The sequence below is a fragment of the Cheilinus undulatus genome, linkage group 2 (assembly GCF_018320785.1).
Source record: "Cheilinus undulatus linkage group 2, ASM1832078v1, whole genome shotgun sequence".
Taxonomy (NCBI): Eukaryota; Metazoa; Chordata; class Actinopteri; order Labriformes; family Labridae; genus Cheilinus; species Cheilinus undulatus.
Genome location: NC_054866.1, coordinates 37,550,619 through 37,578,476, shown reverse-complemented (window position 1 = coordinate 37,578,476; position 27,858 = coordinate 37,550,619). Strand labels below are relative to the sequence as shown.

At 40.9% G+C, this 27,858-nt stretch overlaps 1 protein-coding gene across 3 annotated transcripts in view; it reads right to left on the bottom strand.

The window, feature by feature from the left end:
- Nucleotides 1–27,858, bottom strand: part of LOC121516564 (protein jagged-1b) — a 77,906-nt gene that overhangs the window by 1,272 nt on the left and 48,776 nt on the right. For 2 of the 3 annotated variants that reach the window (XM_041797916.1, XM_041797932.1), the window contains 10 exons: nucleotides 18,231–18,479; nucleotides 15,780–15,840; nucleotides 15,287–15,417; nucleotides 12,802–12,921; nucleotides 10,161–10,274; nucleotides 6,332–6,445; nucleotides 2,051–2,164; nucleotides 1,369–1,415; nucleotides 769–945; nucleotides 71–221 (listed from right to left, as the gene is read on the bottom strand). In XM_041797916.1, the coding sequence (XP_041653850.1) occupies nucleotides 71–221; nucleotides 769–945; nucleotides 1,369–1,415; nucleotides 2,051–2,164; nucleotides 6,332–6,445; nucleotides 10,161–10,274; nucleotides 12,802–12,921; nucleotides 15,287–15,417; nucleotides 15,780–15,840; nucleotides 18,231–18,479 (1,278 nt within the window). The remainder of the gene's footprint in view (nucleotides 1–70; nucleotides 222–768; nucleotides 946–1,368; nucleotides 1,416–2,050; nucleotides 2,165–6,331; nucleotides 6,446–10,160; nucleotides 10,275–12,801; nucleotides 12,922–15,286; nucleotides 15,418–15,779; nucleotides 15,841–18,230; nucleotides 18,480–27,858) is intronic. The other variant, XM_041797923.1, reaches the window with a different exon arrangement.

Genomic DNA, 27,858 nt, shown 5'->3' with positions numbered 1-27,858 from the left:
ACAGAGCAGTTAGACTTGTCTCAAATTTAGATTTTGTCCTTAATCGGACACACAGATAAATTTTTCTCACCTGGACAGTGTTGACCAATGCAAGGATTTTTAAGGCTCATGCACTCGTTGCCATAGTAACCCTCGGGACAGGCACATATGTATCTGCCCTCTATGCTGTGACAGGACACCCCCAGCTGACAGGGGTTGGGATTGCATGGATCCAAAGGCATCTGATTACAACAGAAAAGTTGAAACAAAGTATTGAAACAAAGTTCTCAGTATTTCACAGCAACATGTTATCCTCTCATTATTTGAGTAGGTAGGAAAAGTTGGAGCCATGTTTGTGGTTTAATGATGTCAACATGAATTCGGGTGACAAAAGAAGAGCGCACTGCAAACTTTGACCTGTTCAATTGTCAAAGTGGGCTGAGGAAGGCCTGGTAACAATAAAATTTACTTTTAATATTATTTCAGGAACTGTAAAGGCATTTTAAGTATGAACATCTGACTCAGTATAGGTAGGTATCTTAATGTAAGCACCTGGACTTCAATTGGTCTGAAAATAAGTGGTAACAGCATCCCTACAAACACCATTCATCTAGTTATTTTATTTTCTACAGTGATGCCCTTATTGCATCCAAAAGTGCTCCTTGATTTGTATTTGACAATCTTTGACATAACCATCTATGAATTGTTAGGTAAAATTTTATACAATAATTCATCATGCACTGTATTTAGGATTATGTTTTAGTTCTACAGAAAAAAGAGCTCTCCAACCTCACAGAAGGTTCCTGAATATCCAGGGGGACAGTTACAGGTAACAGTCTGTCCTTCTGTCTCCACACACTGCCCTCCATGCAGACAGGGGGCGCTGTCACAGGCATTTGGACGATTTTGGCAATATTTCCCAGAGAAACCAGGTGGACACAAACATCTGGATGCTGACGCCTGGTCCTGTGGGGGGACATTATAAAGAATGCTACTGATATAGATATAAACAACCACAGACAGATCAATGATCATATTAAACAGGGGGAAAGGTGCACAACAGTAGAGAAGAGATCTGTCATAGATCTGCCTCAGGCAGTGAAAGAGTGTCTCCTCTGAGAATAAAAACTGCACACATCTCCAGGCAAAATACATTTAAAAAGAGGTTTTTGTATCTAAAAGAAAGTCTCAAGGACTTGGTAGTTTTGATGATTTCCATTATTGAACTTTGGGAACTGTTTTCTTAAGAATTCTTCATTTTCAGAAAAGATGAAGGTATAGAAAAAGTGGGCAAAAATATCCCAAGAATGAAAAGGAGGAAGAAGATGAAGCAACTCAGTTTTGTGGCAAATTATACATAGAGAAAGGGAGCACAGCGAGGACTCTTACCTCACACTGTCCTCCGTTCAAACACAAACCCTGACAGCTGCTGTTTCCTACAAATAAGAGAAAACAGAAACCAACAATACATCAGATTTTAATGAGATATACATGTAAGTAGTAATGTGCTGTAGTGATCAAACAGTCAGACATGCACAACTTTTCTGAACCAGACCGGAATCACTGATGTTATCTGGATGTCAGATTTGACCTTTTTTACAGGTGGCTATGATACGATTTGATGCAGTTTGATACGATACGATACAATATGATATGATGCGAAGTGATGTAAAAATACGATATGATGTGGTATAGTATAGTATGGTACAATACAAAATGATATGATTGTCAGGTACCACCTGATCATTCCTTTACAACACTTGACAGAAATATCACTTCCACCTTAAGGTTCATTCTGTTTTCTGTTACTCTGTAATTGTTGTCTCCCATCCTTGCTGTTATCTTCAAGCATGGTTCCCCCTTGATTTCAATTCCTACTTTGCATTTCCAATCTTTTTCTATCACTTTCCCTTCTTTTCGTCTTTATATCCATGCTTACCATCTTTCTTCCTTTGTACTCCATTTTTCCTTCTTCTCGTTTCCTTTCACTTAGCTTTTCCTGCCCTATCCATTCACACCTTTCTGTTCTGCCTCTCCTTTTCTTCAGCGTCGTCTCTCTGTTTATACTCACTGATGTCACAGTTGGCTCCTGTCCATCCAGGAAGGCAGTCACACAGGTATCCGCCGATCAGGTTGCGGCAAGAGCGGGCGTGGACACATATACTCATTTCACACTCATTGGTGTCTAAAGAAAAGAAGATAAAAGGAAAAAAGAGCAAGATAAACTTTATTCTTTAGTTCAGATGAGTGTAATCCAGCACCTGTAACAGTGGATGTGTGTGTCACACGATGAATGTCTACACAACACAATTAGTCTTGGAACATGTTTTGTGATTGTTTTATTTCAAACTTGTCCTAGAGATCTGTTTTTCCTCTGTTAAAGGATGACAGAAGAGGGGTTGTATTTCAACTATTGACTATAGATATAACATATGCATATATATTGCAAGAGTTGGAACAGGAATAGTAATAAAACTTGACATTTGTTATTCAAATTCTTCTAAAATTCCTTCCCTATTTCTTACTGTTTTTAAACATTTAAAGGAGCTAAGCATTTTTGAGTGAGCCGACGCTCTTGCAGAATTTTTGCTATTTTTGAGTTGTACGTACAGTTCCTTTAAAAAGTATTCATCCCCTTGGATGTTTGACCCTTTTATGATATTATAAATCCACCATGGTCAATATAAATTGGCTTTTTGACAAAACAAACAAACAAACAAACAAACAAAGAAACTTCTCTTTAATGTTTAATTGAAAACAAATTTCTACAAAAAATTGTCCGATAACTAAATAATATGTTATTTAAAATCAGTGACTGCATAAATGTTCACCCCCTTCAAGTCAGTATTTAGTAGATCCATCTTTGGCTGCAATCACAGCACTGAGTCTGTGTGGATAGGTCTCATTTAAGCTTGCACATCTGGACGCTGCAATTTTACTTCATATTTCTTTGCAAAACTGCTAAAGCTCTGTCAGGTTGCACGGAGAGCAGTCATGAACAGACCTTTTCAAGTCCTGCCATATATTCTCCACTGGATTGAGGTCTGGGCTTTGACTGGGCCACCACAGAACATCTATCTTGTAGTCTTTAAAGCATTTATGTGTAGCTTTGGCTCTATGCTTCAGGTCAATGTCTTGATTGAAAATGAATCTTCTCCTAAGCTGGGGTTTTCATGAAAACTGAATATATTGTCCTCTAGGATTTTCCTATATTTTTCTGCATTCATTTTACCCTCTACCTTTACAAGCCTTCCACAGCTGGCTGCTGAGAAGCATCCCCACAGCATGATGCTGCCACCACTGGCTTCAAAGTGGGGACGGTGTGTTTGTGGTGATGTGCAGTGTTCGGTACCCGTCAAACATAGCGTCTTGTCTGATTGCCAAAAAGCATAATTTTGGAGTCTCACACATGCCTTTTGGTGAACTCTGGATGAGTTTTAATAAGAGTTTTCTTCAGTATTATCTTTGCTTCTGTCAGGCAACAGTTGTTGTATGCAGAGTCTCTCCCATCTCAGCTACTGAAGCATGTAACTCCTTCACAGTAGTCATGGGTGTCTTGGTGGCTTCTCTCACTAGTCTCCTTCCTGTACAGTCACTCAGTTTATGAGGACAGCCTGAGCTAGGCAGATTTATACATGTGCACTATTCCTTCCATTCCTTGGTGATGGATTTAACTGAACCCTAGGAGATGTCCAGTGCCTTGGATTTTTTTTGTATCCCCCCCGACTTATACTTTTCAACAACCTTTTCTCTGGATTCTTTTTGAGTGTTCTTTTGTCTTCATGGTGTAATGGTAGCCAGGAATACTGGTTAACCAGTGATTTGACCATCCAGACACAGGTGTCTTTATACTACAACCACTTGAGACACATTCACTGCACTCAGGTAATCCCCATTTCACCTTTTTTTTTAAGACTAATAGCACAAGTTTGCTGGACCTCTGTTGAATTAGGTCAATCACTTTGAAGGGTGAATATTTATGCAGTCACTTATTTTACATCACATATTTTTATTTAATTGATATTATTTTCACTTTGAGCTTAAAGAGTTTTTTTTTTTTACCAAAAAAACTAAGTTATGCTGGCCATGATTCATCTAATAAAATCAATAAAAGTGTAAAACATACAAGAGGGTGAATGCTTTCTATAGGTACTGTGTGTATTTTTGTAAATGTTTTAATTTGTTTTGTTTAATGTTATTAACATTAGTGTTATTAACCAAATGAAAGGGAGGATGTCATGAAGATACACACTTACAGAAAGAGCATCATGTATAATATACAATAAATGTGAGGTACATCTGAAACTATATCTGGCAGCACCTTTGGACACCCCTGCAGCATCACTGCTGGTGTATTAAGTTTATATGCCCCCCCCCCCAACACACACACACACACACACACACACACACACACACACTTTGTCACAATGGGGTGTTAACGCCAGGAAGCCCTGAGGGCTCAGCTCTGATCACCCAGGAAGAGGATTAGAACGAAACACTGAATGAATAAAGGGGAAGTAGTCAGACATTTATAGGTAATCTAAACCTGTTACTGTCGTTGAAAGGCCTATTAGGATTAAGCACAGTTGGAGAGTATGTATGTTTGTCAAACTGTGTGTGTGTGTGGCTGTTACCTAAGGGAAAAGCCTGAGGATTCTGCCTACCATGAGAGAAAATGTGGGGACAGAAGTCGGCTAATAAAAGAGAGAAACTGATAGAAAGTATAATTGCCTTTCACTATTTAAGGCACGGATGCTCTGCCTCTCGGCTCTGGCAATAAAGAGTTTTATCTTCTGTGTTTGAAGACTGTGGATGTGTGTATGTGAGAAGCACTGACCTGTGATGTGGAACTGTGGCGGATTATCAAGTGTCAGAGTGACATATCGCCATAACACAGAAGAGCAGGAGCGGCTGTCATCCTGAAATATGTCTCAGTTTTTACTTCAGAACCCCCGAGCTGTCTCTGTATGTGCGTATAGTACGTTTGCCGTGTGTGTGTGACTTGGACCTATACATTTTCCCCTCTGCTGTACGATCAAACACCAAACCCCTCTGGTAGTTCACTCATCAATACAACTGACTGCAGCCCAGAGGGACGTGACGGTGCATCAAGAGAATACCGATTCTAAAAGAGGGCTGATAGGAGAATTAACATGCAGATTTATCTTTTCTGCTTCTTAATTTCTGCTTTAAATGCACATGACACTTTAAATGGAACAAGTTATCACATGTTGAAACACGACTCAAAACCAGTGGTGCATTGAAGCTCAGATTGAATTAGCTTTACAGAGGATCATTGTTAGAAATCCTATGAATGGAGGCTTTTGAAGATCACAATTTTCAGGTTTTTCTATTAAAACATAGCATAATGGACTGTAATTACTTACTTTTCTAACAAACCATTTATCAATTTGACAAAAACTGCAGAAATTTTGACTTTTTCTGTCATCAAATTAAAATCCTCAGGGAAAAAACTTGAGTGCCAAATTTTGTCATCACTTTAAGATTCAAACTAGTGTTTCTGATTAATTCTTGAACAGATTTGGCATTTAAGTACTGCATAAACACAATTGGTAATCTGATTTGAGCTGAATCTCCTTTTGTATTCTTATTGCATGTGATGAAATGTTTTCCATTAGGCTTGTAAAACATTGTCTCATCCTTCTTGAGCATTTTCACTTTGAGTAAAGTGTGTATTTTCCTCCATGATGAAGCTTGGGTGTCTGGTAAAGTTGTAGCTAATTTAAACTATAATGGATCTTTTATAAAAAGCCTTAATGGAGCTGGTATCATTAAAAATGTTTCATTAGAGAAAACTTGATAGTTTTGCTCTTGGCATCTTTTCATTAAAGGAATCATTCAAATAATTGAGCCAGCCCTCCGTCATTAACAAAATACATTGCTTCTGTGTTTGTCCTTAGGTTCCTGAAGTAAGTACACAAGTTTCTTGAGTTTATGTATGTCTGGGTAGTATAAAATAATACTAATATATAATAAGGTTATAGGTATAGGTTTGCAACATATAAACACCAGCGCTGTTATGTCTGTGCATAGTTAAAAAAGTTTGGAGAGACTGAGTGACACAATGAACCTTGCATCACTAAACTTGTGTCTTTAACGCAGATGCGAAAAATCCCCTTTATTTCTTGATTTTTCACTCTTTAATTAATTCAGCAGTGATTTACCAAATATAAACACTGTGTTTGGAAATGGAAAGGCAATATAGGATATATTTTTATATACTTGTATATATATCAAGAAAGGTTCGACAAACCTTTATTATTCAGGCGCAGTTACCCCAATCATGTATGTAAATACACATGTAAAACACGTTTAATTCTGACCCACTGACCCAGCTGGCACGTTCGACCAGTCCACCCCAGTGGGCAGAGGCATCGGTATCCACCAGGAGTCTCTTCACACGTCGCTCCACGTCCGCAGGGGCTCCGATCACACTGCCTCACCGCTGGGGAGAGAAGAGAGAAAACAGAGCCCATGAACTACTGATCTGTGTAATGGGGATGTGTACGTGAATATCAAAGAGACAATTTGTGTGTGTGTGTGTGTGCATTTGTGTGATGCCGTCATCTGGACTGCATTGGTATGCTTTGGCAGCAGCGTGTTTTTTATTCTCCTTTCTGCTGCGCCGGTTTCTGTGCAAACATTGATAAATACATGGGTGACAACTCAAACCTTTTCCAGAGAGGAAGATGGAAGGAGGGAATTTAAATAAAGTAAACGATCATAAGGGTAAAAAATGAGAAAAATAGAAAATAGAGCAGCCACGCCTGGTTCCACTTCTCTGGAAAGGAATTAAAAACAGATAAAGCAACAGGGGGAATATGAAGAAAGAGCATGGACAAGAAGAAGCTCTAAATTTATAGGTTAACCATGCATACACATGCAATATTTGTGTAATATCATAACGGTCTCATTTTCCCATCCATCTGTCTCTCTCATACCCTTTTTTATTTACCTAACCTTTCACAACAAATGTTTTCCGTCCTCCTGACCCCGACTCCAACCTCCAGCAATAATGCGCAGCCAAAACTAGACGGAGAATTCATAACAAACAAAAAGCCTTTAATTAATATCGGTTATATATATAAATCTACTCTGAAAGCAGAGCTGTGTTGTGGTTATGGTTGTCATTCCCTGCAAGCCTGACAATCCTCTCTGTGTGTATTTCCCTGAGAGCCCCACACACCATACACAGGGACAGAGATAGACTGCCTCCCAGACTGTTAATCAAGTCAGGGACAAATAACAAGAGCAAAAATAAACTCTTCTTTTATTCCTTTGTTTGTCCCTCTCCTCTCACACTCCCTCTTTTTTATATCAAAATGCTTCTTGTTGTTTACATTTCAGTGTCCGGCCTTGCACTTTATCCCGATGGAGGTGAAAGCAGAGTATGTGGAACACTGCTTGTTTACACATGCAGCTCTGACAGACCGTGACCTGCGTGATCCAATCTTACCTGCACACATACACATCTCTGCATATGCAAGTTTCACTCCCACACATATTCACATAATGATGGAGCGAGATACGGACTGTTGTGACAGCTCAGTTGTTACATCAGGTACCAAAACATGTTTGACCTTTATGCACAGTTCAAAACATGGATTTTACAAGGTGCAAGGGCTGCTGTGAGACAGTTATATTCTGTATATACCAGAGATTTAACTCCCTGTAAAGCAAGGAAAATCTGCTTATTAGGTTTGATGTATAAACAGATGCCAATGTTGTTAACCCTCAGGCCAAATTTCAGAAGTGAAGAGTATCTTCAATGAGGTGAAATAAAGTTTAAAATTATGAAAAATAACATCTGTTCTCGGATGCTGTCGGGGCATTGGACAAATGTGCATAAATCACAGCCACTTGAAGGACAAAATGATCATTTGCAACTTTTGAACAATCTTTGTGTGACCCTGAGCAATCTCAACTTTGTTATCCTGCAGCTTGATGCTACAGTCAAAAAAGTTCAATTTAATTCTCATTAATCTACACTCAAAAGCCCATCATGACAAAGTGAAAACAGAATTAAAAAAATGTTGCAAGTTAATTAAAAATAAAAAAGCACAATCGGCTTCATAATTCTGAAATGTAAGAAGTTTGGCACAACCAGGACTCCTCCAAGAGTTGGTCATCAAGCCAAACTGAGCGATCAGGGGAGAAGGGCCTTAGTGAGAGAGGTGGCTGAGAACCTGATGGTTACTCTGACTGAGCCCCAGAGATCCTGTATGAGATGGGACAAAGTTCCAGAAGGTCAACCATCACTGCAGCCCTCCACTGATCTGGGCTTTATGGCAGAGTAGTTAAACTATAGCATCTCCTCAGTGCAAAACACATGAAAGCCCATTTGGAGCTTGCAAGAAAAGCACCTGAAGGACTCTCAGACTGTGAGAAACAAGATTCACTGGTCTGGTGAAACCAATATTGAACTTTGGCCTCAATTAGGGTTGATAAGAGGGGGATGTAGAGCGTCAGTCAAGTCTTGCAGGGGTGAGTGCTGGCACCCCACCCTCGCTCTGCCTCCTCCACCCTCTTGCTAATCCTGGGACTGTTAAAGGTGACAATGCTCTTTGGCCATGTTATAGGGTAGGTAAGAAAGAGAATTGGCATGGTGGGTGGTGAGAGCTAACATTGAGGGGGGGTGGCTTCATGAAGCTGAAGATCACTGTTCAGCCCTTTGGAGGTGTCGTGGGGCTAATTGGATGAAACATCGCTGGAAGGGGTTCCCACTTGACAATCCTGGCAAAGTCTTGGCTTCTTGCTGCCCATCAGTTGGCACAGTTGACTTGTGGAGGTTAACAGTAAGGATTTATCTGGGTTTAGGGACTTCTTTGCTGAGCACTTATCCTTTCTTTAGAGCACAAGCATCTTGTATTTGCTTCAAATCTCAATGCTATGAAGGAAACCAGGCACCGCACATCTCTCTATACCATCCCAACAGTGAAGAATGGTGGTGGCAGCATCATGCTGTGGGGGTGATTTTAGGCAACAGGGACTAGGAGACTTGTCAGGGTTGAGGGAAAGCTGAATGGAGCAAAGTACAGAGATATCCTCAATGGATATGCATGCTAATGACCCATGACAATAACCTAAGCACACAGCCAAGACAACGCTTAGGAGTGGCTTAGGGACAACCCTATGCATGTCCTAGAGGGGCCCAGCCAGAGCCCTGACTTGAACCCTATTGAACATCTCTGGAGAGACCAAAAAACATCTGTCGAGCAGTGGTCCCCATACAATCTGGCTGAGCTTGAGAGGATTTGCAAAGAGAATGGCGTAATGTTCAAAAAGACTCAAGGCTGTAACTCCTGCCAAAGATGCTTCAACAAAGCCCTGAGTAAAGAGTCTGAATACTTATGTCATGTTATATTTCAGTTTTTTTAATCAATTTACAAATATTTTTTAAATTCTGTTTTCACTTTTTCATAATGGGGTACTGAGTATAGATTAATGAGGTAAAAAAAGAATTTAAACCGTTATAGCATCAGGCTGCAAAATAAAAAAACTGAAAAAGTGAAGTGGGTCTAAATCGTTTCTGAATGTACTGCATGTGCATGCACGTCCTCTCAGGACTTGGAACGGCCTCCGTGAAAAACCACTGATCCAAAGTACTGTTTTTTGTTCTGCATTTTCTGTTTTGCTCAACCATTTAACAAACGAACAGTAAATCTCCACCAAATGACTTCAAACCAGCTCTTTAATCTTTCTAATCCAGCTCATCCCAACCAATCAATCACACAACTAAGGTTAATTGGATTTAAACAGAATCTGGATCTATGTGTATGACACTACAAGGCTAACCAACACAAACTCTAGATGACAAACACTTGATTTACCTCTAAAAGGAAAACATTAAGCTTACAGTTTCATCTCTTTTTAATCACTATAGGACTGATTAGAGGCGCTATACCTTGTTCTTCACCATGTACACGTGTAAAAATACACACAAAGCCAGCAGGAAGGCGAGGCCGACCGCTGATTGCTGCTGATATTGTTTGTATTCAGGCTAATTTGTCTTCCTCTGCTAGACTGATTAGAGTCACTCACTGGCTTTGATCCAATAACAACCAATCACAGACAATCTCACGCTGCCTGGCACATCTGATCAGAGACGTGAGTGTGAGAAAAAATGTGTGTGCCTGTGTGTTTGTGTGTTTGACAGTCACCATCGGCACACGTCTGTCCGGTCCAGCCATCAGGACAGTTGCAGCTGAAGCCTGTTGGGTCTTCTACACAGGTAGCTCCATTCAAACATGGGGACGACAAACACGCATGTTCCACTGATGAGAGGAGAGAGACAAGGGGATGGATGTGTGAAACAGAAGGAAAAAAAGACAATGTGGTGATAATGTGATGGCCCATCTGTTCTCAAGCTGTACCTGATCAATTTCATTTGTATCTTTAAAAACTGATGTGAAAGTATGCATATTTTGGATGTTATGAGAAAAAGCTGTCATAGTGAAATTTTTTGATTATGATGGCCTTTCTGAAAAGTATGATGCCAGCTTAACAATCATTCACAACATTTAATGACAGACTTACACCTTGATAACACATATCTAAGCAAGTGTGCCTGTCAAAAGTATCTAATTACTTCTGCTTAGCCACATTCATCTTTAAAGTTGAGATAAAATCTTTTTCAGGACACAAAAACATAAAAACTTGAATTGCTAATACTCAGATAAAGACAAAATCTGCCGATGGGGCAAGCACAATTGCAAGGTCTATCTTGGCGCATCTCACTTCAAAACACTCATAAATTTTGTGTCCATCCCAGCTGCAGCTTTTTACTTGCTACTATAAATTTAGGACTTATTTTTGCTTTATATGTCTTTTTAAAGATAATTTTGGGCCTTTTTGCATTTAGTATAAAAGATAACTGAAGACAGACAAGAAACATGAGGAGTGAGAGGTGGGGAAAAACTGCACCCAGTATCACCAGGATCAGGACTCCTATGACTAGTGTGCCAAGGATGGTTACTTCTTCATACGGGTGCCCGCTCTACCAACTCAGCCAAGCCAGCACCTGCTTTTTATATCTTACATCAGATTTTTGTCAGGATTTTCCAAGTGAACGTGGTTTAAAATAAATACAATGGCACATTTTTAAAATTTTTTTTAATCAGACGGATACACTAGTTAAGATATGTGTTTTTCCATGAAGTGGTCATATTTTTTTGTGTTTTTATTGTATTTTCAGATTTGTCCATGTCCATCTGCTTGTCCCAGGGTGGGCTCTGGCCATTTTGGCATCCTAGGCAAGATTACAATTAAGTGACCCTTATCCCCAGCAGTTCATCATGCCCTAGGAGAAATGTTAACTCACTAATATCAGCTCAGGATTTTTTTTTTTTCTGAAATAACAACAAAGTGCAAATATGACATGAGGACATCATTGGGCCTATTGAGATACACCCCAGATCTCTGGGGTTCCTCTGCTGGGATTCTTTTGAAACAGTTTTGTTTTATTGATTTTTATTCCATACAAAGACGTGTAAAGGATTTAACAGCATTACGGATGTACTGTTAATTAAACTTCCCTGGACATCTTTGATTAAAAAGTTTTTCTTAATGGTATTTTGTGAACTCCAGCCACTTAATTTATGAACAAATAAATCACTGAAAATTTGATTTGAAATATGTGCTTTAAAATGTACTTTTAGGCATATTATTGAAATGCCTCTTTGACTTACTGCAAGTTATATTAGTTTTTAAACAATACTAATTTTTTGATGTAATATCTGTTTCTCTACAATAAAGTCATTTTCTCCTTCACTGCAATTATACTCCATTTTAATGCTATATCATCCTCTGAGGGCCCCTTTTTAACATCTAAATACATGACATGTGTGCACAGTTGATGCACATCTGCTATCTGGGCAGTGGAAAAAGTTATATGCATTCTTATAATCATTGCACCACAAGACACTATCGACCACTCTGACACCCTGCTCTGCTCTCAGCGTCGCAGAGTGGGCACACGTGTGGCGAGAGCGGGGTAGCCACACTTTGAGGTGCAGAGGTTAGAGAAGCGCAGGAGCTGACATTCTGTTACGTTGGGGCTCACACAGGCGCCTTAGGTGCTGCCTATTTTACCCACATATGCCCAGAACTTCCCTGGCACATCTCTTCCTTTGCCCTTCCACCCAGGCTGTTATTGTTGGTTTGATATCTTAAGAATGTTTTGAGAGATTTTCTTCAAACTTTGCATGTATTTCCTCTCTGACTGAGGATAAATTAAGTACATTTTGGAGGTCATCTGTCTAAGGTCGAGGTCATCTGGCCTCATGTTCTTCCCTAGATTGTGAATGGGATATCAATCTTTAGTTTCCTTCTAGTGATTAGTCAAAACTTTTTATAAATGTCCATTCTGACTGAAGAATTAACTCATTAAATTCTGAAGGCCAGAGGTCAAATTTTCTGTGAATTCAAGTCTTGTGAGCACAAGGTATCAAGAATGCATTGAGGGATTTTCATCAAAATTGGCACAAAGCTACACTTGGACTTGAAGGAGAGCTGATTAAACTTTGGGGGTTCATGTGATTTCCTAATGCCCAACATGTTCAATTTGACTTTGTGGACCACATAGGGTTCATTTCTGTTCATTTCTGTCTTTTCTAAAAGGAAAAGTTCTAAACAGTCCTCTATAACCTTCTCACTAGGAGTCTCTGTAGACACTACCACTGAATACTAGTGTAACAGTATGGGCTCAATTTAGCATATTAGCCGTCAAAGCTCGAGGAGAATATTAGATTTTGATCTGGTCTCGGTTTTTAGAGTGTCAGGATCTGTAGACTAAACACTTACCAATGTTACAGTTGCGTCCTTTAAACCCTTCCTGGCACTCACACTGGTACTCGTTTGGCTCTGTGTTGGTACAAGTGCCTCCATTCTTACAGGGCTGGTGGGTGCCACAGTAGTTCAGATCTGAAACCATAAAAAAGAGGAATTACAGCTAACAAGGACAAAGCAGCAGAGAAGAAATACTAGGGGTAAAGGACTACGGATGCAGAAAGATTGAAGTAAACTCTAGTTTGACTTTGTCCCAGTAAAGAGCTCCAGCAGTTAAACACACACACACACCCACCCACACACAAACACACACACACTGATACAACAGAGGCTAAAGTGAATCTCGGCTGGCTCGGTGTGCTGACTATGCAGGCCAGTAGCTGCAGGCAATGTTGTCTCCAGCGTTCAGGCTGATTAAAGCTCTGCTTCCTCTAATGATCTCCTGCCTGCCCACAGTCTCTTTGTCTCTGCACAGCTCTTTACTCTGACATTTTGAATACACATAAACAGCTAAAGACCTCACCTAACTGAGAGCATCCAGCCTAGTACTTAGGCTCACATTCACTTTACCCAAGGCTATCACCTTTCCTCTCCACAATACAATGTCCCATGGGCTCTCGTTTGACTCCCAGATCCCACAGAGGGACAGAGGTGGGGGATTGGGGCTTGTATAGTGGGATAGAGTCAAAGGACTTTTTTTTACAAAGTGGTGGGGTATGTTAAAGAAGGAGAAGAAGCCCTGAGGGAGCTATGTCTTATTTTGTGCAGGAGATCAGTGCATAAAGGCTGGGGAGGTGTGAGAAGAGCCACATCTGTCAACCAAATATACTGCACCGATACACAAGGACACACACAAAGACACTCATATTCAAAGGCAAAGCTCTTTCAACATAATGCAGATGACACTGTCCTCTACCTACAGAGCTTCTTTTAGGAGAGTCCTGCTTTATTTAACACCATTTAGAGGGTATATACAGTATATGCACTTTTATTTAAAAGAGGCAACAAAAACACTGACATGACTAAAGAAGTTCTGCATATTCTGTACTTCCACAAAGTGGTCTGGTTTGGTTCAGCACAGTTTAGGATGGTTTTGTACAATAAAATGCTGGAAGTGAAAGCCAACAACTTTATTTGAAAATGGTTGGGTGTGCCTTGTTGCCTTTTCGTGGCACAGTTTGGCAAAAAAATCTTGCAGCTTCCACTACAGTCCCTCAGTCTGGGACACAAAAAGGAGAAGTGAGGCTCATATTTGAGACTCACCAGACCTCTCCATCCCAAGTGCCAACCTGCAAGTTCACACTGTAGCGCAATTCAAGCAGCAGTCTAGGCCATCAGTCAACTCAAACATCAGGGGATTTTTGGATTTACACAGCAAGGCATGGTAGGATGGGTAACAGTACCAAAGAGGTGGCCCAAGTTCACCAGGAAAGGGAAGAAAGATCTTGTCATTTCTGAAGTCATCAAGAGCCAAAGGGAAAGTTACAGGATCATGGCAGTGAGCCAACATCGGGAGCTGGTCTGCCTGGAAGGCAGTGACCAACAGAGCCATCACATGGCCAAATATATGGAGGATGCCCCAGGCTAGGCTGACTTTCCTCATCAGGGCCACATACAACACTCTCCCCAGCCCCTGGAACCACCACCTCTGGTATGACACAGAAGAATCCTGCCAACTCGTTAGCTCTACAAACCCTCCAAACCATCTCTAGCTGCAAAGCCGCACTGTTGCAGGGTTGGTACTGATGGTGGCATGATTGGATCTTGTGCAAACTCCCCAAAATACTGGTGATCACTGGCTGCAAGGCTTTCAGAGGAGGCAAAGCATGGGAGCATTTGGCTCTGGCTCCCAAGGAAGGACAAGGCGTGGGAAAAGGAATCCTAGTGCAGTTGCAAAGAGAGGTAGGGAGACATCTCAACTGCTTCTTTGCCACCTCGAGATGTTCCGGGATTAAAGGAGCAAAACATCAGCTAAGGGTGGCCACCGGCTGATGATTATGGAAAGTGCTGCAAGCAGAAGTGCCCAGCAGGTAGAACCACCTGTGCTTACATCTCTTTAAACTGCCACAATTGGTGGAAACACAGCTGTAGTGCTCCCAGTGAATGGAGCAAAACATATTAGGCCCAATGATTGATTCAAGTCTCTTTTTTAATGACTTAAAAGGATGGTTGAGTTCAATTTCTTTTGCTCTTGGGTCCACAAACTGGTCAACATATTTTCAAAGAAACCAGATGTGAATTTAAGGTAAAACTAGTGATGTTTGCAGAACTGTGCAGGGACACAGGTGGTCATTCTTTCTGCTCTGTCGTTCACCGCTGGTGAAAAAGCCTGTGCATCTGTAGCAGAAAAAGTGCATTTGTGATGCTCATTTGGGGCGGAAGACATTTGTCTTGTTACAGGATGGAGAAACAACGACTTAAAAACATGGAAGATCAGATCAACAACCACAAATGAAACCCACATGTTAGAACATTCATGTTTCCTTTTACATTATCTGACCTTTGTCACACAGCAGTCCTCCCCAGTTGATGTCACACACGCACTGCCAGGGCTCGGTGCAGCTGCCGTACACACAACCAGGGAAGGTCACACACTGATCACACAGAGGGCCCTGCCAGCCATAATGACACCTGGAGATAAAACAGAAAGGTAAACGGATGATTGGTTTCATCACATTCAGGGGGTGATAGAAGCTGCTCAATCAGTAAATCTTTATTAATGTTGTTGTTTCTTGACATAAAAATGTAAATACCAACAACAAATGCATAATCTAACAGATAATGTGCAGCTGTTCACTTAAAAGTTTTGTTTTTGGGGAGAGATTATGGCTTTTGGAATGACTTTTTAGAGAGGAAATAGACCATTAGAGCAGGAGATGCATAAAGCACCTCCATTCTGCTGCAGGATTTCAGACCCATAAGATTCTAGACATTTGATACATTGAAAAACACTATTTTAAAAACAAATTCTGTCTGTGTGATAGTATACTCACTTGCATTCTCCAGGCTCAGTACAGGAGCCATGGACCTGATGGCATCCCTGCTTGCACATTGCTGTGAATAAAGCAATAAAAACAAAAAATAGGAACCATTAGAATCTTGAAAACTGTGACTATTAAAAGCAAATGATATTTGGTGGAGCTACTGAGCAACAGACCAGATAATCATAAGGAAATTCATCCATTTATTATAGGTATTACCAGTGAGACTGTACCTTCAAAATGAATGCTTCCTCATACATGATATGATATTAAATGTTCCGCTCTTCTTCTCATTCAGAGATTATTTTCTTAAAAAGATTTTGCTCCAAAGTTTCCGTGACCCCAATACTGAGAAGTCCCCATGCTTCATCACTGTCATAAACCTGCAGGGGGGTAACAGAGGGACCCCTTCACTAATTTGTCAAACTTCCTGCTTCTCTGTGGTCCAAATCAACGACCTGCTGAGGAGGAAGTCAGATGAAGTGAGGATGTCCGTAAACTAGCTACATGTCCTTCAGGGTTCCCATGGTTTTCACTCGGGTTTCCTCTAATTTCACTTTTACCATCGCAACTCGATGGCAGCACGCCGAGGTCGCACAGTGAGGTCATCCAGCTGATGAGTCACAGGCTGAGGAAAAATAACCCCCCCCACTCATTACCCACACTGAAACAACTGTATTTAATGATGTACAGCGTGTTTACGATGATGTTTGATACTACAGCACATATACAAATAAAAGCTGATGATACATGTCGGTGGTTCTGTTTATTTTAACTGTCTTTTATTACAATAACAGTTTGAAAAGAGCCAACAATAGAGAGGAAAGAACCCCCTCATGGAAAACTTTTTAAGGAACCTTGGAAAGAGGAAACCACCCCCACTCCTTGAACGATGGAAAAAAAACATGGAAAGCAAACATATTCTTCAATTTTTCTCATCAGTAAGAAGTCAAGTTTAAGAGAATATTGGTGGGATTTTTTTCTGGCACAAACATTAAACAATATACATCATTTCAGAGTGAATGAACCATCTATTTTTCTCCATATCAATAAATCCTGTTTAGAGCCACTACACTGAACTACAACTGTTTTGAAATCAAAAGAATGATACGCCAAAACAGCTTTTTGTTTGTTTACTTCACTTCTTAACAAATCAAAATTTGTTGTATGTGTTGTTGTATTAGTTATATGACTGTGCTATGAGCCACCAGGCTAAGTTTTAATCACATGAAACACATCTCTAAGTATATAAAATTAAGCTTCAAAATAATAAAAAAATGAGGCAGTAAAATCTGCTCTAGGATGCTATGGGCTTGAGGATTGAAGGAGCTGAAGCCACACCCACTCATGAGAACTCGAGCCTTTCAAACTACAAAAAAATGCTCGAACCAGAATGGAGGAATCATCTGTCTGCTACAGCCCTCTTTTTGAGCCATCAGGGAAACAGTCAGGGTCTATCCCTTTTGAGATGTCTTTGTTGTAGTGTTAGGGGGCAGGATAAGCCACATAGCACCCGGTGACATCATGGGTGGCAATATTTGCCTTGTCCAAATTAGACAAAGCCATGAAAGTGCTGAAAAATGTTCTAACGGTCTAATACAAAAATCAGGCACATCAGTTTTTTCACATGTTTACAACAAACTCATTCCAAAATATTAAGTGTGTTTTGACCCAAATTTGGATCAGCTTTAAGGGGACTTTTAAAAATGCCTCTATCAAATTTTGGAAGTATTCATCTGTCAGCTAACAGCTGAAAACAGCCCAATTTTATTCATTTAACCAAGACATAAGCCCAAAAATGCAAAAGTATAGAAATACAGTTCCTTGAGTGTCCACTTGACACTTGAATACCTATTTAGCCCCATTAAAAACTCAGCTTTTAAAGCACATATAATCTTGTTTTTAGCCTGGTTCAGGAAATTATTTGGGTCTTTTTTCGTAAAAAATTGTATGTTGGTGAATTTTTTAATATAAATTAACTGTTTTTATCACTGTTACCTATAGTGGCTGACATGTAGGACACAGCTGTGTGTCTGGAGGCTTCAGGCCTGCCCTAGATTCACCTCCTGCCTATTTCTAAATTGACCAGCAGCTAAGAGGAGAAATCTCACAGCAAAGTTACTCAACATCAAATTCACTGACCCAAAAATAAAGACAAATTTTACAAACATTGACCACCAAGAGTAGCACTTTCCACTTGTTCCCTTGCCTCATTCTGAATTTAGCAAATGCGCTGCTCTTTGTAGCTCAATGATTACCGCACAGCCACGCAAGTAGGATACCTATCTTCTGGTCTAACTCTTTGGAAGAAAGCTAGATGCAAGCACAAAATCAAAATATGAAACACCCCGGTTGATAGTCATAGTAAAGCTCATTGTGCACATGATGTGAATGTATTTTCTCCTTTTTTTACAGGACACATAAAGGGATGAAATAACACATGCTGCAGATTCAAGCACTTACCCTCTTTGCACTCTGGTCCCGTCCAGCCCTCCATGCAGACTTTGGAGCCACTAGTGTCGCAGTTAAAGTGACCAAAGAAGTCATTGCGGGCTCTGCAGAACTTGTTACAGAAAGGTCCATAATAATTGGAATCACAGCGGAAGCGAAGCTGATACTCCAGACTCAGGATGCGCCCATGGTGGCGGTACGTCTGCCACTGTTCACTGGGGTTCAACATGGACGAGAGGAGGACTTGCTCGATTAACTGACCTGAGAGAGAACAGGAGAAAACATTTAGGATATTAGATGAATTCCACAGAGGAAGCTGTCAACAAACGTTATAGTTTTTGTTCCTAGAGCTCTGAGAGTCATAAAATGTACAACCCTGCAAACAGATTGCTATTGGTTCTTTGTGAAGCTCTGCTATTGACCAACAAGATGTGGAGCATCTGACTATTAAAAATATGACCTGCTAGTCACTAACTCCTTCTGTTGCATTTTTAATGCTGTCTCATACAGTTTGGTATTTAAAGTTTTCTGCTGCTGGAGAAAATTCTGACTTTCTATTCAGGACTAAATGAGGACATCAAACCAAAGCAATGAAATTAAACAAGATTGAAAAGCAGAGCTCTAGTTGATGATACCCAGCATCTTATTTCACCCCTTTAATATTCAATGTGGCAGTTTCAATATTAGTTTTATATAAAAAAAATCAATCAGCACAGCTCGGGTTCCAGTTTTCTAACACCAGTCTTTTTTAAAAGGGATTATATGAGGAACTTCAAACATGAGTGCATTAGCCACAGGTGATTTTAACCATTATATGTGTTAAATCACAAAGACTCACTGACAACTATAATTAAGTTTCCTTAAAAACCCCATAGAGAAAAGCTGAAGTCTAGTTTTTGTGCATATCAGCTGTCTCAAAGCCCAAATATAAACATCATCAGAAACAATGTTATCCTCCTACATGCAAACACATCTGATTAACCAAAGTGCAGTTCATGCTTGCACAACACACTTGAAAAAGGCCTCAATAATCGGGTGAACAGAGAAAATGCGAGGAAACTTCCAGCTGTGAGTGACAAGCAAATCAGGAAATTTTTGAAGGTGATATATCTTGAAATTATCCAGAAAATTTCAAGGTTGCATGTGTCAAAGGGGCTCATCAATATACTAATTTGCCAGCTAAAATGAAATATTCCTTTAAATATGGAGGCCTGCTAACCTGACATGCCAGATGGATTTGTTTCACACATTCATCTGGAAAACCACGTTTGTGAAAGGGCAGAGCCTTAAAAAAAACTCAGGTGACTGGATAAATGTTCTGTCTGTAACATCTTTATGGGCCAATCAGAGCAACAAAACACGTGACATAGCCACTATCGAGCTGCGCCCCTACTGAGGACTAAACTCCATAGGGAACTGCATAACGTGAACCATGGCGACTGTAGTACATGACTTTTGTTGTTTTTGAAAAGAAAACAACCCAGTGCTGTTCTTTTTTCTTCTGTTAATGAAGAAGTTTTTTCAAGTTCTGATAAAACTGGCGCTCTAACAGCATCCACGCTAATCTCTTCCGCCATAATTGCACTGGCCTCTTGTTGCTGCTTACTTACATCATGACTCCGCCGCGCCAGAAAGAACTGCCCCTCATCGCTGATTGGTCCTGTCACTTTTGAACAGGGCCCAAACGGTTCAGACGGGAGCTTTGCAAGATGGATTTGCCAGTGAGAAACACAGGAAAGGCGTATCCATCTAGTATTCAGAGTTAGAGGCCTGCAGCTGTTTCCAGACAATATTTCTCTTGTTCACATCTTAGCATTGGGGTAGTTCATTAAACATTACTAGTGACTTTCTAAAAATACTAGGGGGACATTGCTTAGTTACTAACAGCTAAAAGTAACTAGTTACACTAGTTACATTACTTTTGCATTACTCTGTATCAGCTGAGATCTTCTGTAACTTAATTGCTACTGAAAACACACAGCTAAACCTTCCATATCCCCCGCATTAGTGCAATACAATGTAATGGCATTATTTTATGCATTAAATGGTGTACATAAGCGATGTTAACACAAGAAGTCACGTTACCAGACAGGACTAAAGGTCTTCACACACTGGGCCTGTTACTCTCAGATGCATTTTTTTTTTTTTTTTTTTTGGTTCTATAATTAAAAAAGGCTTTCACTTGAACCTTGCACACTGAGACCATTGTGTTTCATTTGCATTCAATCATAAAAAAATGTGTTGATAGTGACAAACTGCACTAAAAATAAGCAGTGAGGATGAGGTTGTGGCTCTTTTACTCCCTTAAAATCACTCTGTATAAAAAGTGAGGGTTCAGATGTGGTTTGAATGACTTAAAAATCGAACCTCTGTCATGCATTGTGTTTAGTGAAGTCATGTTAATAAAGTCAAGAAAAGATAGTCACTGCCTCCTGATAATTCTACATTACGCTTCAAATAGCACACATCCCTAGTCTGATAAGGAGGACTTATACAAGATCTCTCCTTTTTGCCTTTTAATACAAAAAAGCTGTGAAAATCAGACAAAAACAGCACATCTAAGGGTGCAGATTGCCTTGTGGTTTAAGGTGCACCCTGTGTATGATGTCAGTTTCGGCCCTTGACCCTTTGCTGCGTGTCTCAATGCCCAACTCTCTCATCCCTATTTCTGACTCTATCCACTGTCCTGCTCTATCAACAAAGGCACAACAAGTCCTAAAACAAATCTGAAAAAAAAAAAAAAAAAAAAAAAAAAATATATATATATATATATATATATATATATATAATAAAAAACAGCAGCTCACAGACAAATATGTCAGGAACAAGGCCACAGTAGGGAACATGTCCTCCAACATAAACCCTGCCATAAGCCTATTTATCTAAGCTTTTGTTGTTACCTGTGGCTGATGTTGAAAATAGAGGTTTGGCTGCCTGGTAGGGTCTGCATCATGCAGTTCTAATGAGCATCACTCTGGCTCTAGCTCTTAACGTGCTGCCTCTGCAGAAGTTTGGAACGATTTGATGTGGGGTTCACTAAAGTGGAGCTTTATTTCTGACATGGGCAAAGTTAACACCTCACTGTCACATTAAGTGCAACAAATCAGAAGCAGAGTTCAAATCTCTGTACATATAAAGATGTCCTTAATTGAACTGCTTCCCCATTTACGTATCCCTCTATCCTCCATGGACTCCAGCTGATGTGTCAGTCACCAGTGAGTGCTGCTTGAGCGTGCACTGATTTGGTTTCTCCGTGCTCCAGTTTCACATGTAGTTGGAGGATTTACGGTAATGTAAGTGGCAAGATTTTTACTTATAGCACCAGTAATGTGATTAAATTAGCAGTAACACATTTCACTTCTAGGTTATAGACAAATGTAACGTGAGTACAATAATACAATGTTCAGCATTACACCCAACACTGCTTCTAACACATCCAACAGGCATGCCTATTCTGTAGGCATGGTACTTTCACATGATCAGGAAAACAAGCCCTGAGTCCAGAGAATCAGCGTGTGGCTCTGCTTTCACTTTGCAACAGTATGCAGACCAAAACTTCAGACACAAATCCAACCGTTCAAGAGCAGCTGATTGGGCCATGATCACCCTTGTGCCCCCATTCACTACACAGCGAACAGTAACATATTATTAAGATGGAAACTGGTCTGACTTCAGCTAGGAGACTCAAAAATCAGATCATGGAAAGCATCTATTCACACATCAGCATAGCCCCGACAGTGGAGGTAAGAACTGACCTTGAATAAAATTGCTAAATATTTTGTAAAAGTGAATGGAGTGTGCAGCCTAGCTTCAGAACTGACTGTTCAGTTTCTCAGAAAATGGGCCATGATGGCCAGCATCTCCTCTATGCAATACAGTTATTATTGAGAAGTACCTCACTCAATGCCACTTAAAAAACTGAACTATTCGTTTAATAAGCCATTTTAAGACTTTTCTTTAAGAAATTTGTATGTGAGCCAACAGTGTGTCAATAAATATGGGCAAAGCTTGAATCACAAGACTGTCAGATTTTAATGAGTAGTTCAAAAAGCCCTTATTTACACCTCCTGATGTATCTTGCTCTGTGTAAAGGGGCTTCTTGAAATGTCCCTCTTGTCCTTCAATCAGCCCAGAGTTTCTTGAGTGCATCCTTCAACATCTCAACATTGGCCAGATATCAGTGACAAAAAGGAGTGGACATAAAAACAATCCAGTGTGGGCAGAAATGAAGGAAAAAGGGGGGTTTGGGGTCTGCAGAGAACTGCCAGAGCCGCCTGAACACCAGAGAGGACCAGACAAGGCCCGGGGGCAGTGGCTGCTACTCCTGACCCCCGGAGGGGATTTCCCAGAGGCTCTGTCATCCCCAACTCAGTCATAATCTCCTCTGACAGGGTATTAACTCACACAAAGCGGAGAGAATATGTGAGTATGTGCATTAGAATATCTGTGTGTCCCAATGTATGTGATGGAGTATAAAGGGAAAGATCGGGAGATAGAAACGCAGAAAAGGAAGTCTTGTTGGAGGTAGGTCAGCGATGCGTAGAGGGTGAGTGCACTGTGGGTGTGTGACAGACGGATGCAAACTTGACCAAAGAGGAAGGGAGGCAGCTATTAGTGAGCACACACATAACAAACCGCCTGATGGAGAGATGAGATCACTGGGTTTGACACAAAGGAATGAAAACAGGAGCAAACACTGGCTAGTGTGTCTCTCTGTGTGTGTTCACCCATGAGTGTGTAGTTATAAAAAGGTTAGAGTTCCATGGACACTCAGTACGTTTACATGCAGTCAGACAAGAAAAAAGTTTGAAAAATTGAATTTTTCAAAACACATGCAGTCCCACTGAAATCATACTAAATCAAATATACTGAAGTCAAACCAACACCCCTAAACACTAAACTGGACTAGGTGTTCTGTAGGGTTCTCCACACTGGACTTTGACCTTAGAGTTGATGAGCATAAATGCACAGCAAAGCAGGAGTTGCATTGCCTTTTGAAACCTACCTAGTGTGATACTGCGTATCAAATTTGTACCAAAAGTGAAAAGGAGAGTATCAAGGCAGTAGAGTTAGTCCATGCTGTCACTGTTTGACAGGTCACCAGTCAATATTGCAACCAGAAATTTAGACTTTTAAAGTTTTGGTTACAGTTTTGGTTTTAACCACTTCAAAATATACAAAAATAATCAGAACCAAAAGTAACTGAATTGTGCTGCAAAAATAAACACAATCCAAATAACACAGACACAGGCTTTGAAATCTCAAATAAGAAAAATTGATAAAATGTATAAAATGTGTCCTTTGCAGGCAAACACAGCATCAATACTACAGTCCATTAATATCAGTAACAAAAAAATAACCCTTCACAATAAAAAAAAGAATGAGCCATCTTGTCAACAGTACACGCAAAGGCTGAAGACTTACTTGCTGCTTCACCTTGCATTCACGAATGCATTTGGCCATAATGTGAGCATTTTTGTAAATATACTTGCATGACATGTAAAACAGAAGGACACCTCTAGAAGGCACACAAGAGAAGGTTCAGGGCATTAACAACAACCTGATGTGTGGGATGTAAACTACAAACATGGAAACATGGAGATGGTAAATTGGTGATAATTTTCTGCTCTAAATAAATATAACAAAATAAACGGAAACTTCTGATTAGCTCTGATAGATAACCGGTGATTAGAACACAATGTCTGCACTTGTTTCTCTAAAGGTCAGCTCAGACTACACTGATTCAGACAGATTTTGGCCCAACTTCAGCGTTGTAGCTCATCACCAAACCTTGGGCCTGATTAGGTCTGGTAGTGTGATATAATTAACAACTTATCTGAGATGTCCCATGGCCATGATTAAACAAGACTACCATGTCAGAATTTGTCTTGCATCATAACCCGCTCCCTGACAAACTGTAAAATTGCACACGGCCCTGGAGACAACAGTGACGTCAGCACATGATGAGCAGTCGGGATCACACTTGCAGTATGGCCAGACTGTGGCCAAAGGGAGTCAAGACTTAGGGTGCATAGTCTGAAAAATTGTGTTGTCTAGGTTGGCCTTAACATTTTCCCCCACAGAATGACATAACACTCCTGGTGTATCGATTTAACTATTGACCATGTTAACTGCTGACTATCAGCTGACTGCGTTTGTAGACGTCATTGTTACAGCAACTGATGAAAGGAGTCCTCTACGTCAAAATATCCTTGATGAAAACTAAACTAATAAAAGTAGCTATGGATGCAGTCTGCCAAAAGACACCAGTTCACACAGTCACTTTTTGAACTGTAACACTGATATGATTTAATCATCTTTACAGGTATGAACTGCAGGGACAGTCTTTTTCTTTAAAAATGTCTGCTACGTTGTCTCTGCTGCTGTGCTGACTGTTTCCATTGCTTCTACACTGCCTTTACCACACATGCCCATGCTGCATCTTGTGTCCACATTGCATACATTTTTGAGGACATGCACAGCCAATGCCCTTTGTCTGGCCCCTCACCCAGGACCTGTTTGCCTTGGGAAACCATACCAGGGGCTTGTTTACGAGTGAGGGAAGAATGGAGCGGGAGATTGACAGGCGGATCAGTGCGGCGTCAGCAGTGATGCATCGGTCTGTCATGGTGAAGAAAGAGCTGAGTCGAAAGGCGAAGCTCTTGATTTACCGGTCGATCTACGTTCCCACCCTCATCTATGGTCATGAGCGGTGGGTAGTGACCGAAAGAACGAGATCGCGGATACAGGCAGCTGAAATGAGTTTCCTCCGCAGGGTGTCTGGGCTCTCCCTTAGAGATAAGGTGAGAAGCTTGGCCATCCGGGAGAGACTCGGAGTAGAGCCGCTGCTCCTCCGCGTTGAGAGGAGCCAGATGAGGTGGCTCGGGTATCTGGTCCGGATGCCTCCTGGACGCCTCCCTGGTGAGGTGTTCCAGGCAAGTCCCACCGGGAGGAGGCCCCGGGGAGGACCCAGGACACGCTGGAGAGACTATGTCGTTCGGCTGGCCTGGGAACGCCTCGGGATCTGCTGGGAAGAGCTGGATGAAGTGGCCGGAGAGAGGGAAGTCTGGGCTTCCCTGCTTAGGCTGCTGCCCCCGCGACCCGATCTTGGATAAGCGGAAGAAGATGGATGGATGGATGGATGGCACAGCCAATGCATCAAGGAGACATAGGGGACACATGGCAGGGACATCCAACATGCACCCAAAGTGCTTAAAAACACAAACTTTTAGGATTATGGCAGCCACAGATGCTCCTTAATGACTTGTACAAGGCCCAACATCATTCTGGGGAACTGATTGGCTGCGTTGCAGGTCGCCACAAGCTATGTAACTTGTTAGTAAGATCAACAAAAAGAAGGTCTGTAATTATTAGCTGAGAGGGGGTATATTGCAACCTGCTGTAGCAGAGGTGAACATGAACCTGTGGTCAAATCTGAGGGCCTACTGCAGTCAAAGGTCATCAAAATGTTCACATTTTGAAAACGGAATGAAGAAATCAAATGTAAATCGCAGGTAAACTGTGGCACACTATATAATGTATTATGTATAATGCACACTAACAATGTATTTGGAAAATTTAGACAGTGCACAGGAGTTTTATTTATTAATTTTTTTTATAAATTAAATAGAGAAATTACCAAAAATTCATGCCTAAATCTTCCATTTTTGTTGCCTTGGTATCAAAGAAGGTATTGATATTGGATGCATGGATCTGTACTGATATCATATCTACAGTATGTTACAATTCTGGTACTGTGATGACCCTTCTGCAGTGCATTGTGGGTTTTCATTTTGTTACGACTCCAGCATGTCAGAGGGCTAATTTCATCATCACCATCTCTCCAGCAGTTGAAAAAAGCAGCAGTTGTGAGGTGAGTGGAGAAAAATAACCAGATTACCAAGCAGCACAGCAGGAAAGGTGTATAACAGAGTCTTATTTCCTCCCTGATGTGATTCGATGAAACAGCACAATAACAGGTGAGCAGGAGTGAGAGGAGAAGGAGAGAGGGGGAGAATATTAGATGTCAGAGGCAACAAGAAGCGTTGAGCTGCCTCTTCTAGAAAAGCAAACAGAGCTAAGCTAAGCAGCAGCCACACAGGGATTGTCTGCAGGTAGCAAACACTTTAAATCTCTTTTTCTGGCCGATGCTGATCGTCCCCCGCCGCCTGCTTCGAGCTGTGAAGTGGTCGCCCTTGATGTTGGCTGAGAAAACACTGCAGGGGAAAAGCACCTTCTTTTTGATTTGTTATTTTAGCAACATCTGAACCGACAAATCAATACAGCATACCTTTGGAAGATTGTGTCCCATATAATGAAATAAAAGTTTCAGTTTGATGGCTAAATTGGGGTTCCTCTGCAGGGTGTCTCCACGAAATTACCCTCATCTGGATAAAAGCACTGTGTCTCAAACTTTGCCTTCAGTTTTATAGACAATTTGGTCTAGATTATGATGCTTCTATTATTGGATTTCACTTTCTCTCCAGCAGCGGTGGCAATTCTGTGGCTGTGAGATCTTGTCAATACAGTTTAAATACGATTGAACGCAGCAGCAAAACTGAACCGAAAACGACCCTGTGAGAACTTGAACAAAAAGAGAAGCATTGCAACTGCTGCATTTTAACTTAATTTTGGTTTGTATCATGCTGAACTGGTACAGTTAAAAATACCCTGCTCTGAGGTTTGACCACTAAAAGGGGAAGGGAGTAGAGATCCAAAGGGTGGGTGCCCATCTTTTCAAACATTTTGTGCATACTGGCATAAAGAGTAGAGTCACAGAAATGTGGGTTTGTAATTGATTTTAAAAACTCCACTCTCATAGACTAAGCAAACTTGAGTAGCTGCAAAAAAAATACATGATTTAAAAAGAGAAAAAGTGAACATGAAGAGTGTGCACTTTGCAGCATTACAGTGTATTTAAGAAGGTTTTAGCAGAGCCTCCGGGCGCACTTTGACCACATTTGTTCCTCGTAAACTGATTTACAGAATCAATTTTTCTGCTGATCCTGAAGACATCGCTGGCACAAAGTGTTGGAAAGAATCCAGACTAGTGTACAGCACTATTTTGACAGATTTTTGTCTTCATATCCTGAGAGTATGATGGTGCACAAGGATCAAACTGGTCGTGCACTGCTGGTTGAGTGATAACTACCTTCACCATTCCTCCTCACTTAAACTCCTGAATTTCTCCTGCTTCGTTCACACATCTGTGACTCGGGCTTCGGCTGTAAATTTCACTTGGGGGCTTGTGGTAAAAATCTTGCAAAGTGGATGGATTTGCCAGAATCCATGTCTGTCATCTGGCAAATCCATCTTGAAAAGCTTCAATCTGACCGTTTGTGCCAGCCCCGAAGACAGGTCTGGTTCCAGAAGGTCACCCATCACTGCAGCCCTCCACCAATCTGGGCTTATGGCAGAGTGGCTCAACAGATGCCTCTCCTCAGTGCAAAACTCAGCAAGGCCCACGTGGCTTTTGATGTGGAGTTTTTTGCAACTCCAAGGCGACTTTCATGTGTTTTGCACTAAGGAGATGCAGTGATGGTCGTCTTCCTGGAAGTTTTTCCAAACTCCACACAGGATCTCTGGAGCTCAGTCAGAGTGACCATCAGGTTCTTGATCACCTATCCTACTAATGCCCTTC